Raw genomic sequence first — 17,144 nt, 5'->3', positions numbered from 1 at the left:
AGGGCCACCCTTTCAGCAGCAGTAGAAATGTTACATCTACTTACTGTATTGTATATGTATGTATGTGAAACAGCACCTGCAGATTATTTACAGAACACGTCCCTAGAAGTAACAACCTTGTCATAAATCCTCTGTCTCTTGTGACAGCAGCGAGTATAACTCTTCCAGACAAGCCTTAAAAATTTAAAGGTTCTTATGAACAACAAAAATTAAGTTGGTTTTGAAAACTATCTTATATGATTATAATGTAGATGAACAAGAAACTTCTTATTTCCTAAGTTTTTTAATGTGTATTTCCATACTGCCCTTTGATTAATAATGTGATATGGAACGATCTATTTTGTCATCGTTATTTTCTTATAAATCTGATCTCATCTGAGCCAAGTCATCATAAATATATCTTAAAATGTTTTTAGTCATCTACAGACCTTACAGTCAACGTGCCAATAATGATTTTTGTTCTTAAGATGTCTCCAGAGATAAATGACTCATTTCATGTGATGGAAATAACCTTCCTGGAGGGTATTGGGAGGATCCAATAAAGATCCCAACAGATGTTAAAATATCAGAAAAATTCACTAATTTTTCCATAAAGCACAACACATGGACTTTTTATGCAGAACTGTGTATTAGTAGGGAAGACAGTTTTTCATTAAGTAAAACAACAATTTTGACCCTACTGCACTTCTAAATAGTCACACAAAATCTCAGCAGCAGCACTGACAAGCTCAAACTCACATATTTTGATCCATTGGATGTCTGTCTGCATCTCATTTTCCTTTTTAGGGACATCTGGGTGGAGTAGACAAATGCACCATCATAATGACAGAACTGGAGATGAGGGCCCAGATCTCAGGGGACCTGCTTCCTCACAACAGTGAAGAGCATACTGAAACAGTGCAACTTCCACCTGTCAGAGGGGGAAGAGTTATGATCTTCTTGAATCATGCATGAGATAAAATCAAGTATCACTGTACTGATTTGTACTGATATCATTAGGACACTCTTTAACACTTAGTTTAACCAGTGGCAGGTGGTTGCTTAATTTCCATAGGTCTGCTCTGATGTCTGATGGTAACTGTGAGCTTTAAACAGATTGCTGAACCAGGTCCATTTAGGGATCCTCAATGGATCTCAGGTTAAAGCTGCACTGCAAGAGACTTAGAGGAGGTGGCCATTAAAAAAAACTGGAAAAAAACTACAAAAAGCAAGGCAAAGCAAGAAACTTTCTTTGCCTAGGTTCTCATCAATCATATTGCCTCATACAAGCATTTACATTCACATTATTTACTAATGGGGAGCATTTACTGGAAAATTACAATGCAACAGTGGGCAGGAAGTACTCATTCCTCTTTGGAAGAGAGTTTTCTGTCATTTTTGGTGTTGTTTTTGTTGCTGTAAGTAACTTACATATTTGTTTTTACAAAGTAAGCCCCGTTAGTGAAAATTATTTTATGCTTCCTTGCTACTATACCAACAAAATGAAATCCAAATTCTTGCATGATGTGACATGTAAACCATTTGCGCTGAAGTGACTGCCAGAAATGGATGGAAAGTTTTTATCCTGAAGAAATACTCAAATAAAATGCTAGCATAATCTAAAATTATTTACTGAAAGTAACTGCAGAATAGTTTTGCGTCCTCTCTTTTCAGAAAATCTATTTTCTTGGGTCTAGTACTCAACAATTTACAGCATCTGAAGAGAAAGTGACATATTTTCCCTTCTGTGTTGGGTAAATCTGAAAACAAGTGTTGGTTTTTTTTTTAAAGGAAGACATAAACCTATTTTATTGACATTTCATGGGGGAAAAAAACCCCTCAGTAGTGCTAACATCTAAAGTAAAGCACACATATTTCAAAGAAAGTATTATAAGTGCGTTACAAACACTAACATTTTGCCAGTTTTACTCAAGATCCTGATGCAGGCCAGGTTTTAAGAGCTGGATAGTCTCAGCTCCACCTAGATGCTCTGATCACAACTGCATGCACTTATCTCACTAAACATTCTTGAATGCCATGATTCAGCTTCATTTCCTTTCTTTAATGCAGTTAAGAGTCATCAGAAATAGATAAATGGATTAATCATTTTTGATAATGCAACTTCATATTCTCCAGACACCCCATTGCTCCTCTGCTCAGAGAAAGTTAGAACTGAGCGCCCATTTTTCTGCACCAGCAAAAATGTGACATTCATTAGCTTTTGCTATCCAACTCTAAAGTTACACTCATATCAACCTACCTCCTCTGTCCTATGGAACACCTCTGTTATCACAAAGCTTATTCAAAATTTCCCCAAGGGCCAAGACCAACACTTGGAAAAGAGTCTAACTTTGCACAAACCAAAAGCATGCCCTATTACCCACCATCTCAGACTCCCACCCAACCTCATTCTTTCTAGTGCTCTTATTTCAGACTTGTATCAGGTCTCAGTTTGAACACAGCTGGGAGCAGTGATCTCCACCCTGCCCCCCAGCCTGAGTAACATTAGTTTGAATCTTTCATTCATTCATTCACTCATTCATTCATTCACTGACAGAAATATCAAGAGGTTTCTTTAAATGACAGCAAGATGCCTGGACTACCGGTCTGCCAGAAGGATTCTTCAGCATTGTGTAAATAACCAGCTGTTAGAGAGACTGCTTTGAAGTTACCATTTGCAGCACCCACAGCACTTGGGCTGGATCAGTTTTTACAGGGTTACTTTCATGGCAAGCTCTTTTTGTCCCATCTGAAGAGTTTCTTTGTGAGCAATGAATGAGGATGCATCTTGGGAATGGTCTGATACTTCAAAAGATGGTTCTTGTAGTTTATCTTGCAGTAAGCTTCTCCTCTGAAGGAAACGCTGCACAGCCCTTGTATTGATCACAATGATAGTCTTTTATCACTGGGCTGCCTGCACTATCACTATCCAAAGCAAATCTTTGCAAGCTGTCACTTTTATTAATTGATACATGTATAGATATATTCTGTCTTTTATAATGCAACACTTTTTTTCTACAAACGCTTCAAAACAAGCTGGTCTTGCTGAAGTCCATGTAAGTTTACTCACTGCCTGGTGAATAACTGCAATTTAGACTACTTTTGGGTTTTTAAAGTGAAGAATGCCTTTATGTTCAAAAACCAGAAGTTTGGGGGTTTGGAGCTGTTTTGTTTAGCTGCGTTTCCTGTACTAAGGTTCAATGGAGGTTAAAAAAAAGCAGCACTTGCACACCTAAGCAGCTAGCCAAAGGCAAAAGTTAAAATCAGAGAAGGAAAATTGATAGCTAAAACACATTTAATGAAAGCTTCTAACCTGCAATCAGTCTGTAGGAGCAGGGAACACTTACATTTAAAACCATACCACATTCTGAGCAACACACCCCTTACATACCCAGACACAAGTTTATTTCAAAGATATTGAAAACTGTTTTAAAACATTCTTAACTTTTAAATTAACTTTTAAACTATTAATTTTTTAACTTAAAAAGGCCATGTTCATAGCTAGTTTTGGTTTTTTTTTTTTTAATAAAATAATGACGCACTAAGTTTTAGGTGTGAAAGCCATTACTTACGTCTACGCCCATATACTTGATTTATCCTTGATCACAGGATAATTTTCAACTATTTTAATACTCTTTAGCTTAGCTGCAATGATGCTTGGGTGCTTATCTGAACACAGTACAAACTTGCATGTGGATAATCCCTTAAGCTGAACACCTCTTGTTCACAGCATGCCAAGAGTACCAGCTCATGGGTTTTAACACATGATTTCTAGCATGGAAGTATTAGCTACTTGAGCAAATGTACGTACTTCACAAAGCAATCCTGGCCATGCTCTGTTTCGCTGTGGTAGATTTCTGGGCGTTTTAAACTTCCTTCCTAAGAAGGCTGCATGATCATGGAAAAACTTCTGCTCAGTTCTGTAGGTATTTTTTCCTCATTTCATGTAGAACTTTTTAAACATGTCCTGCTGGAACCTTGTAAGATTTCCAATTTTAGCTTAAATTATTTTATGCATCAACAGAAACACTCATTGAAGCTGCTGCTGACCGGTAGCTGGGAAACAAAATAAGGAAGAACCTTTCTCTCCTTCTGCTTTGAGTTACACGACCAATCTTACCTGATCTCAGCAGCCAAATTCTTTCATCTTTGGATTAGACTACATCTTACAGACAGTGAAAAAACTAGGCTTAAAACACAGGTTTACATAGATTTTATGTAACAAGGATGCTTCCCTATGTTTACCATGATGATAAAATTTTCTGTTGTTTCCTGCCTTCATTCACTCTGAAGCCAGATGTCCATAATTACATCACATGACAATAGGAAAACCCTTGCACAAACTAGTAATAAAAATTAATTGCTTCTTATCAATGAGCCAGGCTAATTTTTACAATACGGTGTAAAATGCAAAGTGGATCCTTTCAGTTTCTCTTTTCAGCAGTTCTGCCTTTTCTGTCTTTATCGGAAGAGTTACTGTCATGGCAGTTGGGATACTCAGAATAGAAAAAGGAAACAAAAAAATCATGAGCAGGCAACAAAACCCAAAGATACCCAACATGCACACAGCATGGCAGCTCCTCAATATGCTCCAGAGATGCTGTGCCAAGCTACAGCAGCTGATTCTGGGGGCAGAGCCAGAAAGCGTGGAAATGGGGTCAAAAAGCAAGAAGCTGGCAGGGTTTCTCCAGCATTAATGGAGGAGAGAGCTAAATCTGCAAGTGAGCTCATGTCTGAGCCAAGGACAGCCAGGAGAGCTGGTGGGAGAGGGGCAACAGTTGCAGGAGACCTGGTGATACTGGGGGTGCTCTTTAACAGCTGGCTTGGGAAACAGCTGTGATTTTGGCTGCCAGGTCCACCTGAACTTCCTCTAGCGCAATCCTATTTGGAATCACTCAGAAACATATGGAAGGAACCACTGAATGCATATTCCCAGAGGTGGAAAATCAGAGCACAATGGTATGGCATTTTTGCAAATATCTGTGGGCGTTTTTTCAGGCAAAATACCTGGGATTCAGAAAGAGCTTTATCTTAAAATGGATACTTCAGAAACTTTAACCACACCTGTCTGACTTAATTTACAAAGCAAGCCAGTATCACTACAGAAGCTTGCCTGGTGGGAGTTTCAGAAAACTAGCACACACTTATCCCTCTGTAATCAGTCACAATTTAATCTAGAGCCAGTAGTCAGTAACTGATTACCTGTACCATGTAAATCACCATAACTTCAATCCTTGCTGGAAAGCAGTTGTTCTCAGAGACACAAGTAACTTCAGTTGTATGCATGGTTCACACTGCTATACTAACAGAAAAACAGAAGCCTTCAGAAACTTACCACTGAGGTAAGAGCCATCTGAAAACTGTAGATTCGTGCAAGGCCAAAGTCAGCCAGTTTTATCTGCCCGTTGCTGGTTACAAGGATATTTTGGGGTTTCAGATCCCGATGCACCACACGATGCGAATGCAGAAAATCCAGTCCCCGAAACAGCTGAAGCATCATATCCTATACATAAAGAAGAAATCAATATGCAGTTACCACGACAAGGTGGCAGGCAAGCAAGTAAATCCCCTGTTATAACCTGCAATACTAATTTAATAAACACTGACTTAAATATGTGCACAGGAGATAAAACCAACTATTAATACAAAATGGACAGGATGTTGCAAGAACGAGTGGAAATGAACCAATGTCCTTATCAAGTTAATGTATGGTTTCTAGTTGAATTATGTGAGGTTGATTAACAGTAGTATAAAGATTAATCAATATATTTTTAAAAATATCAAAAGTGTGTCTCTAAATCCTTGGACAACTTCAAAAGAATGCTATCCAAGTAAGAAAAATACATTTTTGCTCTCTAAACCACACGCCACTTTGCATTCTCACTAGCTTATGCTTAGTCCTGCTGTGGTGCAGTGAAATTTTATCATTCATTTCAACAGGCACAAGGATCTGTTTCAAACAGAAAAACTGGTTAAATGACAAATTTAACTTTATTTAATGTTAGAGAGGTAAAAGGTTCACTTGGCATATCCTGCCTTATAGAATTTATTGAAAAGGACAGAAACTACCTATAGATGAAAATCTAGCACTAAAACAGTGTAATAATCATAACTCTGGTTCTTCTATTTTGTTATAGTGATATAATCTTCTACAACATTTCCACAGCTGAAGAAACTATTTTATCTGTACTCATGTTTTGACAATCTTAGTAATGTGAAAAGAATGAACCAGCAGACTCAAAACCAAATATGAGAAATCCCCTGCATTCCAAATTAGAAGGATACTGTCAACTTGAAAATTGTATTTGCCAAACAGGCTGTTACAAGAAGATGCTGCAACAAGGAAGAAAAATAAAATGGATAAAGAAGTTTATTTTCTGCATGCAATTAACTTGAGCTCATGAAACTGCAGTTCTGTATATGCTGGTGTCATATGCCCTTTCCATAATCCATGCAGCAGAGTGTCCTCCAGTCCTGTTGTTAGCAACCAAAATGATCTTGGAAAAGGGCATGGCATGAAAAAGAAAAGGGAAGGAGGTTAACTTTAGGTTGGTCGCTTTTGATCTTCTCTATGGACTTGGGCACATTGCAAGTAAATATTCAAGGTACACTTCTGAAAGGAATTATATCTGAACATGGGTGTAAAAATAGCACATAATATTCAGCTTGATAATACTGGTTAAGTTGGATGCATTTTTAAGATAGGCTTCAGAGATATGCTAAATAATTTAATACAAAATTATTATTTTCTTGTAGTGTTTCCTGGTCATTTATATAGAAAATATTATAAAATATATAGATATTAAGTTTGGAAGCTCTCACCTGACCTCTGGTAAGACAAGGCAATTTATGTATACAGCCAGCTCATAAAGCAATCAGCTTTTATTTGAAGATCCCAATGATGGAGATTTTACCATGAACTTATGGATGCTGTGACAGTATTACATTATTATCACCTCTGAAGGAAGGTAGTGAACTGATAACTCCATTTCCTGCTATCTGATGCCTTTTATTTCCTTTGCTTTCCCAGAAAAATTTGGGAACTGGTCATTTTGACAACTGGTATAATATGGTTTGGACCTTTAAAAGAAATACACAAAGGATATTGAATCCTCTTGTATTTATACAATTTTTTTTTGCAGTTCAGAAGTTTGCAAGAACTCGGGCTACCAGCTCTGCAGGTTTCAGTCATCAGTAGAACTAATATATGTCATATCTGGTCACTCTGTGCCATTTCAACTTTTACCAAATCCCAAAAGTCTTTGGATCAGTCTTGCAGATGTGAAGAACATGCCAACAACATTACAGATATGGTTATATGGTTTTAAATATGAACTTACTTGTTTCACTGAATTGGGGCCTATTTTTTCTTTTTTATTCCAGAAAATTATTTAAAGAACTGAAGTATTAGTCAGTAGACCCTGGCAAGTCCCTTTTTGGTGACATTTATGTATCCTATTCATTTATCAACTCTGTAAACTCATTCAGGCAGTTACCAAACAGATCAAGAACATTTTTTTCCAACAACTGATGCTGGTTTTGTTTCAACTTTCTTCCTCAAGCTCAGCACAACACAATTCTGCTCTGCTCATTTTGAGTTGCAAGTAATGTCTTCAGGTTCTAAATTCAGAGTCTTCTCCCAGCCACAGATAAAAAAAGAAAATATTTGAAACTGGAAACTGATATATCTTCCTTTCTACCCATCAAACTCAAAAGATGAATATCATTTACAGAAGTTCTCTTCACACACACACAAAACAATTTTTGCTGCAGAAAAGTGTACTGGGAAAGTGCAAATTTAAAAGGTGTGAGAAAGAAGAGCAACTAGAGGGAAAAAGGTGCTGCATCTCCTCTTCCTGGAAATTCAGGGTTAGTCCATATAAGCCATCTTCTAGTATTCAGGCTGGACCGTTGATTACACTTATTACTCACTATGATAGGTATTAACAGATTTCAGCTAAAAATCATCTGGAAGAACAGCCCAAAGTTTCGTGTGTGTAAAGAAGGGCCCTTGGATGTAAAAAGACTGTTTGCTATTTGTGATTCATTAGTGCCCTGTTTTTAAATTTGCAGCAACTTAGAAAAAGAGCAGAAGCTAAAATCACAACATAGGCTTACTATTATGAACTTTAAGTACAGAATAACAAATGTGGCAGCTTAAAATTTTGTGCTGCACGTAAGCCTAGTCAAAAGCCATTAGGCCTCGCATTTGGAAAATGATTTCGTTCGCTTGGTTAGCCACTTGCAAGAAACATAAGGCAGGGTCTGGCTCTGTGCTTTCTTTGACACTGTAACTAACATCAGAAGATACTAACCTTTGCTAGCAAATTGGATAAAGGCTGTAAACATGCACAAGCCAGATCACTACCTAATTAAATCAGGATAATTTCACTCATCTAACGGAAATGCATCCATTTTTATTAGTGACGAATACCCAGTATTATCTCAATTACCAAGATCTAGAAATAACTGCAAGAGAGTTTTCATGTGCCTCAAGGATTAGTTTTTTCCATCTCTGCTTTTCCCTGAGAAATTTTCTGTGGTAGATAGGCATACCTTACTTCGGAATTACAGAGAGAATCGTATTTCAAAAGTTAATTGAAAAATTATCAATTCTATTTAACAAATAAGAACCTTTTTGTCTTAGGAGATAGAAGGAACAAGCACTAATAAGTCCTAACCAAACCTCTACTGATGTCTATCAGTGTTCTTTGGATATTGTATGTTTGCAAACAAAGACGCAGAATGTGCCTGTTGTTTCAGATTGGAGATTTCTGCCATGCTCTAGTATCACAAAACCTATGATAGCTGGCTGTTGCTCGAGTTGAGGTTACAGGCACACATTATCCCACTGCAATTACTTTCGGACAGTGACAGCTTCACAGTTATTTTCCTTTCAGGCTACATTTTCAATGCCATCTTTGTGCAAATATAAAATATTTACCTGTAACTCAAGTGAAAATGGAACTATTTTGGGATGCAATGAAAAGTACACTTTCTTTAGAGGAAAATACGTAGCTTTAATTTTGTAAAAGTCTCATAATGAAAACAGGAGAAAAATTTGTTATGCAAATTCTGCATCTTTGCTTGTTCCACCATATAAGGTATTGATGATGATTGCTCAGTCTGACATCTACTGATTTATCAGCTCTGATTGTCACGACCAAATTACGATCAACTTTTCAAGCGACACCGTATTATGTCATGAGTCTCAATAACAGACAGAAATATATCCTGCATATTCCTCCTCTGTCATCAGTGAGGATGGGGCTGGGCTTGGGCTAGGCTGAGCAGCTGCTTCAGCTGCCTGTGCCAAAGGCAGTATTCACATTTTCCGACTCAGGCAGCAGGAACAGAAAGCCCTGATTTCCTACACATTTTTGTCTCCACCTTGTGCTATCCCCTCCTGACGCTATGCTTCACTGACCCCTCTTAACCCTCCTCCAGCATCTGATCCATAAATTCCTTCCAAGCCATTGGCTTTCAAATACCACTCTGATCCTTTAAGAGTCACCCACCATCTTGACTCCCAATAAAAATATCTGTCAATTATCTGCAGCAACTTACTGCTTGTTTAAGACCTGCCAGATTCTCTGGAGGACTCCGCCTGCCTAATCCGAAAGAGGATGGCATGGCTGTCAACCAAAACACTCCAGTAGCCACTCAAAGACAAAAGAAACCATGGAGCTGGTTTCAGTGGCGGTGCCTAGGCTCCAGCAGCCAGGACTGCAGGGGTCTCAGCCAGGGGACACCAGGCTGTGCCCTGCCAGACACGCTCAGCTCCAGCCGGCTCCGACGGACCCACCGCAGCGCACGGCCGGGACCGGCAGCCAGGACGGAGGCGCCGCCACCGAGACACAGGCAAGGGCAGGAATGGCTGCAGGGACAGAGGAGAAGAGAACAAAAGGAGTGAGAGACTGCATGGGAAACACTAAGGTGAGAGAGGAGGAAGACAATAGAGGAGAAGGAGAAGGTATCCACACTGCAGCTCACGGAGCAGGCAGATATTCCTAAAGGAACTACAGCCTGTGGAGACGATCTAGGATAGAGAAGGCACGAAGTGTGAGGAGGAATGAGTAGGAGAGAGGAGCTGCTCCTATGCTGCTTGGGCTGGGGAGAGTCAGAAGTGATGTATAGCCTGGAAAAAGGCAGGAGAAGGTGTTATTTGAATATCTGCATTTTTCTTTGTCCACCACTTGAACTAGCAGGTATCTACCTTTACTGGCATTAGACTAAGTTAACTTTCCCCAGGATAAATCTATTTCACCCATGATGGTACTTGGTAAGCAATCTTCCTCTCTTATCTCAGCCCATGATCTTTCTTGCTCTTGCTGCTCTCTGCTTTCTGTTGCTGAGGTGGAAGAAGTCAGTGAGTGCCTGGATGGGAATCTGCTGGATTAGCCTAACCCACCACCATGGTAAAGTATGGATGCTAGGCTTTGTCTTGGTAAGTGAGATGCAACCTGAAGGAAAACACCAAATGTAATGTACCTTCAGAAAACACATGCACACTGAGATAGCATACACTTACGACTGGCTGCTCATCAACTGAAGCTCATGCTTTTCCTCTACTGGCTACAGTGTGGAGAAAAAAAACTTGAAACAGGTTGGCCTTTGTTACAGTGATAGGAGTTCCTAATACCAAAGAGAATACTTCAGTGGAAGCCCACAAATATACTCAAGTGTGTCACCAAACAAAAGCAACACATTACAGAGCTGTGCAAACTACAACAGACCCCAAATTTGTAATAATATACAGGTTTTATATGTTTTTGGGGTTTTGTAAACCTGCCTATTTTCCTGCTCCTGCACTATTTCTATGGTAACATTTTGCAAAGCACAACAATCTTTTGGCATCTCCTAACACTTCTCCTACTCTTTGTGAGTATCTCATGCACCTTCACAACTTGGATCCTTTACCCAGAGTTTCTGTGTATCTGCAACTCATTTTTCTTCTTGCTGAGCAGAATGGAATGTCCCTATTTTACATGGCAGGTGTTGGAATACTCATCCTGAACATTTCCTGTAGGAGTGTTTGCGTAAAAGGCAACCACAAGTGTAAACAAAGGGGATGAGTTTTAGACAGCAATGTGATGAATCAGGCAAGGTAGTTTCATTAGAAGGCTCACTGCCTCTCATTGGAATAGGACCTTCTCAGAGCAGAAGGGGAGCGGGATGAGGCTTCTTTCATGTCCTACTCAGTTATACAGAATCCCCAACCACTGAATTGCTTTCAATTTAAAGGGTGATTTTACACATGCTAGAATGAAACTTTAAAGAGCTTTCCCATTCTCTGAGGCCTATTTTTGAAGCAGAATAATTACAGCCCTTCTATGGTTATACTTTGTAACAAACAGTCAACATTAATTAATGCCAAAAAAACAATGGCATTCCTGAGGAATTACACAGTACAGATACATGAATAGCAAAAGACATGATTAATGTTGTTACACTGAATCCCAAAGGCATTAGCAATAATGTAGTGATTCCCTGTTAAATGCAGTGATTTTCTTTTTTAATTTTTGTCCTCGCACTGGCTGGGAACCCATCACCAGCCTATCTAGAATGCCATGCCTGTGATTGTGGGGGCAGATGCAATTTGCCACTGTCTGTGGAGCTGCAGGACACTCTCCTCCATGCAGCTGGCTGGATGCAGGGGCTGGGACACAGTAAGAGGCAGACAGATCCCTGCCCTTGTGCCCTGCTCCTTTTCTCAGAAGAAAGCTATTCTGATCAGTCTCCCTGCAGGGCATTCAGAAAGGGGATGAGGAGGCTGACTTTGCCTTCTCCTAGCCACTCATCCATGATCCAACCAAATATATACAGGACATAGAACTCTTCATCTTTCTTACACTGGGTAACTATTTATCTCAGAGTAATCCTACTGCTTTCCATAAAAGTATTCACAGGGTAAGGGTCATTCCTCAGAAGAGAAGACCGCTGTGATACTCCTGTCAATTAACTAGGAAGTACCAAGAGAATGTGAACTTCACAGCATGTTCAATTTAAATATGTTTACTGTTTTGATAAGAGAACAATAAATTCAAATTATCTATTCACTTAGGCTTATTAATTAAGCCTTACTATACACGATAACATATTCATTTTCTGCTCATAGAGTAAAATACTGTGCAGAGAAACATATACTCAATTTATTTCGTGTATTATTAGTACCTGATAAGCACATGCAAGGAATTGGTAGTGTTTTCTATGCTGATACCCTAAAGGTAAATAATTTGTTGAAAAAAATTAAGTTACATATATTTTTAAACATGAAGTAAAATACTTGTGTAATTATCTTTGAACTGTAAAACTATTTTAATCAGATAAAAGGTACTTTAATGGACTTAAAAACAGATGAAAAGATATATTAAAATATATTCTGATAAACAGCCTCTAATCAATTTTAAACTGCTTTTGTAAGAAAGAAAGCACAGCTCATACAAGGGATTTTGGATTATCCAATTCTTAGGATGAAGAACCCTATGGACATGCACACTCACAAAAGTATGCATGTATGTATACACACATTATAATGTTTTGAATAATCCCACTGAAGACAATGCTATCTATAGAAGTCCACTGCAATAAACACTAAAATGAGTATAGTTGTGTTGCTTGGTTTTGTGTTTTGTTGGTTTTCTGTGTGTTTTTTTTTTTTTTTTTTAATTTTTAAATGGCTAGAATTATTTGTGTAGCAATTTAATAGATAAAATACCTGAAAGAGTGGAGTCTACAGAACACTGTTTTAAACACTGTTTTGGTTGCTATTGGAAGTAGCAAGTAGGAAGGGAATCAAGATTAGAAAGTCCTAAATAAATTACTTTGAAATACAGCAATTGGTCAATTAGAGCAGCCTAGTAAAAATGGCAAATGTTAACTACTATGCACAGACTTGTCTGTATATTATGAACATTATATGTCAGTCCCAATCAAAAGTACTGCAACTGTGCATAAGATTCAGGAAAAAAACCAGAATTTTAACTGAATTACAAAGGTTTATGATAGTATTTGAAAAACTTTGAGGGTCCCCAATGCTATTGCATTGCTGTAAGCTTATGACTGAATTTCATGAATGTGTATCATAGCTTTCAGTACAGAGGCACTGTGTTCCCTTGTTGTGCACCTGTACATAGACTGAATTCAGGACTAACATCACAGCAGGTCTAACATGTTCTAGTCCCTTTGCTTAAACTTGGCAACTGTTTCTTCTGAGTTAGAATATCAGAACTGCTGAATTTGTACTGTCACAGGAGAACATATTTTGGAGTGCTCCAAACACTCCTCAAACACCAGAGCTCACCAGCAGCAAAGGCAGCTTAGGTAGGACTAGACTATGACAACAGAAGCACCTGACTGTGTTCAAGGAACTGCTCTGAGTTACCCCTTCCGTCTACCCTCCTTAAAATAAGGACCTGGATTCATATTTTACGGGTTTGTAGAAGTTTCAATCTAAGTACATGTCTGTTTTACCAGAACCTTAATGCTGACAGATTCCCATACTGATCTCAGTAGCTGTGAACCAAAGAAATATTCAGTATATAACACATCTACTTGACATCTCTGGGGGACACATGTACATACACATGCTTGAGCACACACGTGAATGCATTTTATTTGAGTTCATGTAAGACCTTCCAACATCAATTTCTAATTTTATAGCTCAACACCTGTCAAGTCAGTTTGAAATCTAGATCTTTCAAGTTTTACTTTTCCATCTGCTGTTTTTCATATTTTATGAGAAGAATATGCATGACTGAAAAGAAACCTAGAATAATAATTGTTGCTCTACTTATGTTCAGTCATTCAGTGTACCAAAAATTCCTGTCAAAGTGGAATTACCAGACATGTAAATGAAACACACAGCATTTCCCATCTTGCTACTGGTATTTGTCAGATAAAATACATGAGAACTGAACAGAGGAGAAGTTTGTTTTAACATTCTGGCATAAATTGGCAAATGTGGCACTGTTAGCAAGACTTGTCCTGTATGGGAAAATTTTCCAGCAGGTAAATGTAACTTTGTGATTAACAGTCTTTTTCAGTGCTCAAACCCTTCTACTCTTTGTGCCCTGCAGGAAAAACACAAGGCACAGCTTTTAACAGGATTTATGGATCTGAGCCTGGATAAGCAAAACACTCATGTTTCTTTCTTGTATCTCTGGATGATGAAATCACAGTTTTGTACATCCCCAAATACCTTCTGGGAAACTTCCTTTCTTTTATTACAAGCTTTTTATAACTGTATTGGAAATAGCAGTTTCTCACAGAGCTTCCTGGTTTGACAAGTTGTTACTACTCTGTTCTTTTATTCCTCATACAATCTGAAAAAGAGATGAGGACTAAAATGTACAATGAAATCCCCCAAATTCTTTACTGCCTCACCCAGTTGGTAAAGTTCCATACAAAGGACTTGAAATAGCACCCGTGATTTGTATGCACAGGCTGTGAAGACACTTCTAGCACATGTCTAGGGAGTGACACCTGCACAATTTGGTATCTAAGCATCACAGCAGGTCACACTGCAGTTTGAATTCTGGAGCACACTTTTCATATAATTACAGCTTCTTTAACTATGTTTCTCAACAGGATAAGTCACATTTTTCCTTCAGCTGATGCTGTGAGCTTCTTTCATCCTAGGTAAAATCCAGACTTTAGGTTGACTAAGTCAATCTGTTCTGGAACATTGTCTATACATCCCTACGTCTATCACCCAAGTGCTTTTAGTTTTTAAAAACAGATTTTTGATTGCTCCTAATAGCATGTATTTCCTTCTCTCATTGTGGGATATCATTGCTCCTTCCTCTTCAGAGTCTTTGTTTCTGCATTACTACCCATCTGTATTTTGGGACATCACTACTTGCAATCCCTGTGGAAGCTCTCCTGATATAATCAGAGAAATCAGTCCACCCCAAAAATCCACGAAGCTGGATGTGACTCCCTTAAACTACTCCAGAATGTTTGTGGAGGAGTGCACAGAAATCACTGTCTCACTCCCTGCCACAATCTACAGACTACAGTAAACCATCAATCACTGATGAGCTGATTGTCCCCCCATGCCTTGCACACCAGTCCTGACGAGGAAAGGTATCAACAAACAAAGCCTCTTCTCTAGGAAGAATGCTGCTCCAGCAGCACTACAGCTCTTTACCAGCACCTTCCTGATGCCATTGGCCATAACAGCTCTTCCTAATTTCCTCAAACTCCAGGAAGGGTTAAAATATGGCAGATGTTGACAGACGACGCTCCTTGCTAACAGGAAGGACACGTTGCTGTGGGGCCCAGATCTCAGCTTCTCCTTCCCTGCAGCTGTCTGTGGACAGCAGCTAATTGTATCCACTTGTTTAACCTCGGGGATAACGTCTGGAGGGGACCAAGTGCCACAAGTGTACTTTTTTTTTTAACGGTCATTTCCTCTCTGGTGTAACTTGCATGACAGCATGTGACAAGCAGAAATTAATGGGGACACTGCTGTGCCAATACCTCTTGAATTGCTTTGACACTGGCTGCAGGCTGCCTGCTTGGCCACCCAGCCAAGACCTCACATGAAATGTGGCAAGGGGCCCACAGCTCTATTCACTAACAAGCCAGCTGGTCAGTGATTAGAAAGCTCAAACAACGCTGTGCACATACATCAAGAAAAATGCTTTACAAGCAGCTTTGGACTTAGGTGGTAAAGCATCTTAGTAGAGTAAACCTGTAAATTTATCTCAGGGACTATTAACTTAAGATAACGCTAGAAATAATGCAGAAGGCCCTGGAAGATGACTGGCCTATGTTGTCACCTAAGTGCAAGAAGGACTAACCTCAGAACAAAGACTAACATCTTGATGTGCTCAAAATCATGTGCAAACAGCTCAGACCCCATGGATTCTGGTCCAAAGGAGCACTCAAATTGTGTAAATATATAGAGATTTATGACAGACTACTCTTCCTAATAGTCTATCAACACCTTGGCAACATTACTGACATTTCTGCAGAAAGTCTCATTGAATCTGTCTGCAGTGTTTAGACTGATTTTTATACGCTGATACATAACAACAAAGGATGAGCCTTTAGAAGCATCCCAAGGGATCTGGACGATCAGATGACATACACCCAAGGCAGCTTTGTACCTTGCAGCCCAGACTTTTTTGAAAACTGTCAGATCCTTGGCTAGACACAAAAGGCTCAAGATTGTTCCTTTATTTTCTCTCTTCAGTTGCTTTTTTAAATAGTAGCCACCGAAAGCGCACAGGCTCTTGATGAAACACCTGATGGCAACAAGAAAACAAGTTACGCTTTTTTAAAACTGAGAAAAAAGCAGGCAATAGGATCCTAGAGACTGGGAACACAACCATAATTTAAAATCAGTAAGACTTGGGTACTTAATTTCTAGGGCTCCTCCACACTTATAAATCCATTCCAGCAATTTTTGTTTGATGAAAATCTTGTTTAAACTTACGATAACACAGGCCTGATCAATCTCCTGATATATAAGGAAACAGATCTGTGGCTTATACAGATACATCAGGGGTCAAGGCATGGTAAAAGGATGTGGCTGGACAGCAGAGTCACTTTCTCAGATTAGAAAATCAAGTAACTGAAGAGTTTGGACCTAATTTTGAGGCTTCCATTGTAGAAACTTTAAGGAATTCAGTGTAGTCATGAACGGTACTTGCATGCTGAGGAAGAAGATGGCCTCATATCAGGCACAATTAAGTCCAATGAAGTTACTATGACTCTACCCATCAAGTTTCAAAGACCTAAGCTGATCTCACTGCTTTTTATTATTCCAATTTCCTCCCACAGTCACTGGAACCAACAGCATCTTCAGAGAGATGTAACCAACGTTCACCGAGACAAAAATGTCAGCATGACACCAGGCATTCAAAATACTACTAGTCTCTAAAGTTAGACACTCCTTTAATAAATAGTTAACAGCTTTTATTAAAGATGTGAACACAGAGGAAAGTAAGAAGACAATCTCTTCCTAATCTGCCCAGGGAATACATAATAAATAAAGCTCAACTGTGTGACTTTTAAAAAGTCACTTCAATTTTTTTTTTTTTTTTTTTGCTTGTAGAGTACTTGGCACAGCAGAAGAATCATGATGCTCCTAAGTGCTGTACAATGGCTCAACACTGGGGTCTATCACTACCTCAGCTCTAGTCACTAGAGTACAT

At 38.9% G+C, this 17,144-nt stretch overlaps 1 protein-coding gene across 2 annotated transcripts in view; it reads right to left on the bottom strand.

Moving 5' to 3' along the window:
• CDK6 (cyclin dependent kinase 6) overlaps positions 1-17,144 on the bottom strand; it is a 134,100-nt gene that overhangs the window by 70,801 nt on the left and 46,155 nt on the right. For both annotated transcript variants that reach the window (XM_056483231.1, XM_056483232.1), the window contains exon 4: positions 5,315-5,482. In XM_056483231.1, the coding sequence (XP_056339206.1) occupies positions 5,315-5,482 (168 nt within the window). The remainder of the gene's footprint in view (positions 1-5,314; positions 5,483-17,144) is intronic.

The sequence above is a fragment of the Oenanthe melanoleuca genome, chromosome 2 (genome assembly GCF_029582105.1).
Source record: "Oenanthe melanoleuca isolate GR-GAL-2019-014 chromosome 2, OMel1.0, whole genome shotgun sequence".
NCBI lineage: Eukaryota > Metazoa > Chordata > Aves > Passeriformes > Muscicapidae > Oenanthe > Oenanthe melanoleuca.
This window is presented reverse-complemented; position numbering and strand designations above follow the sequence as displayed.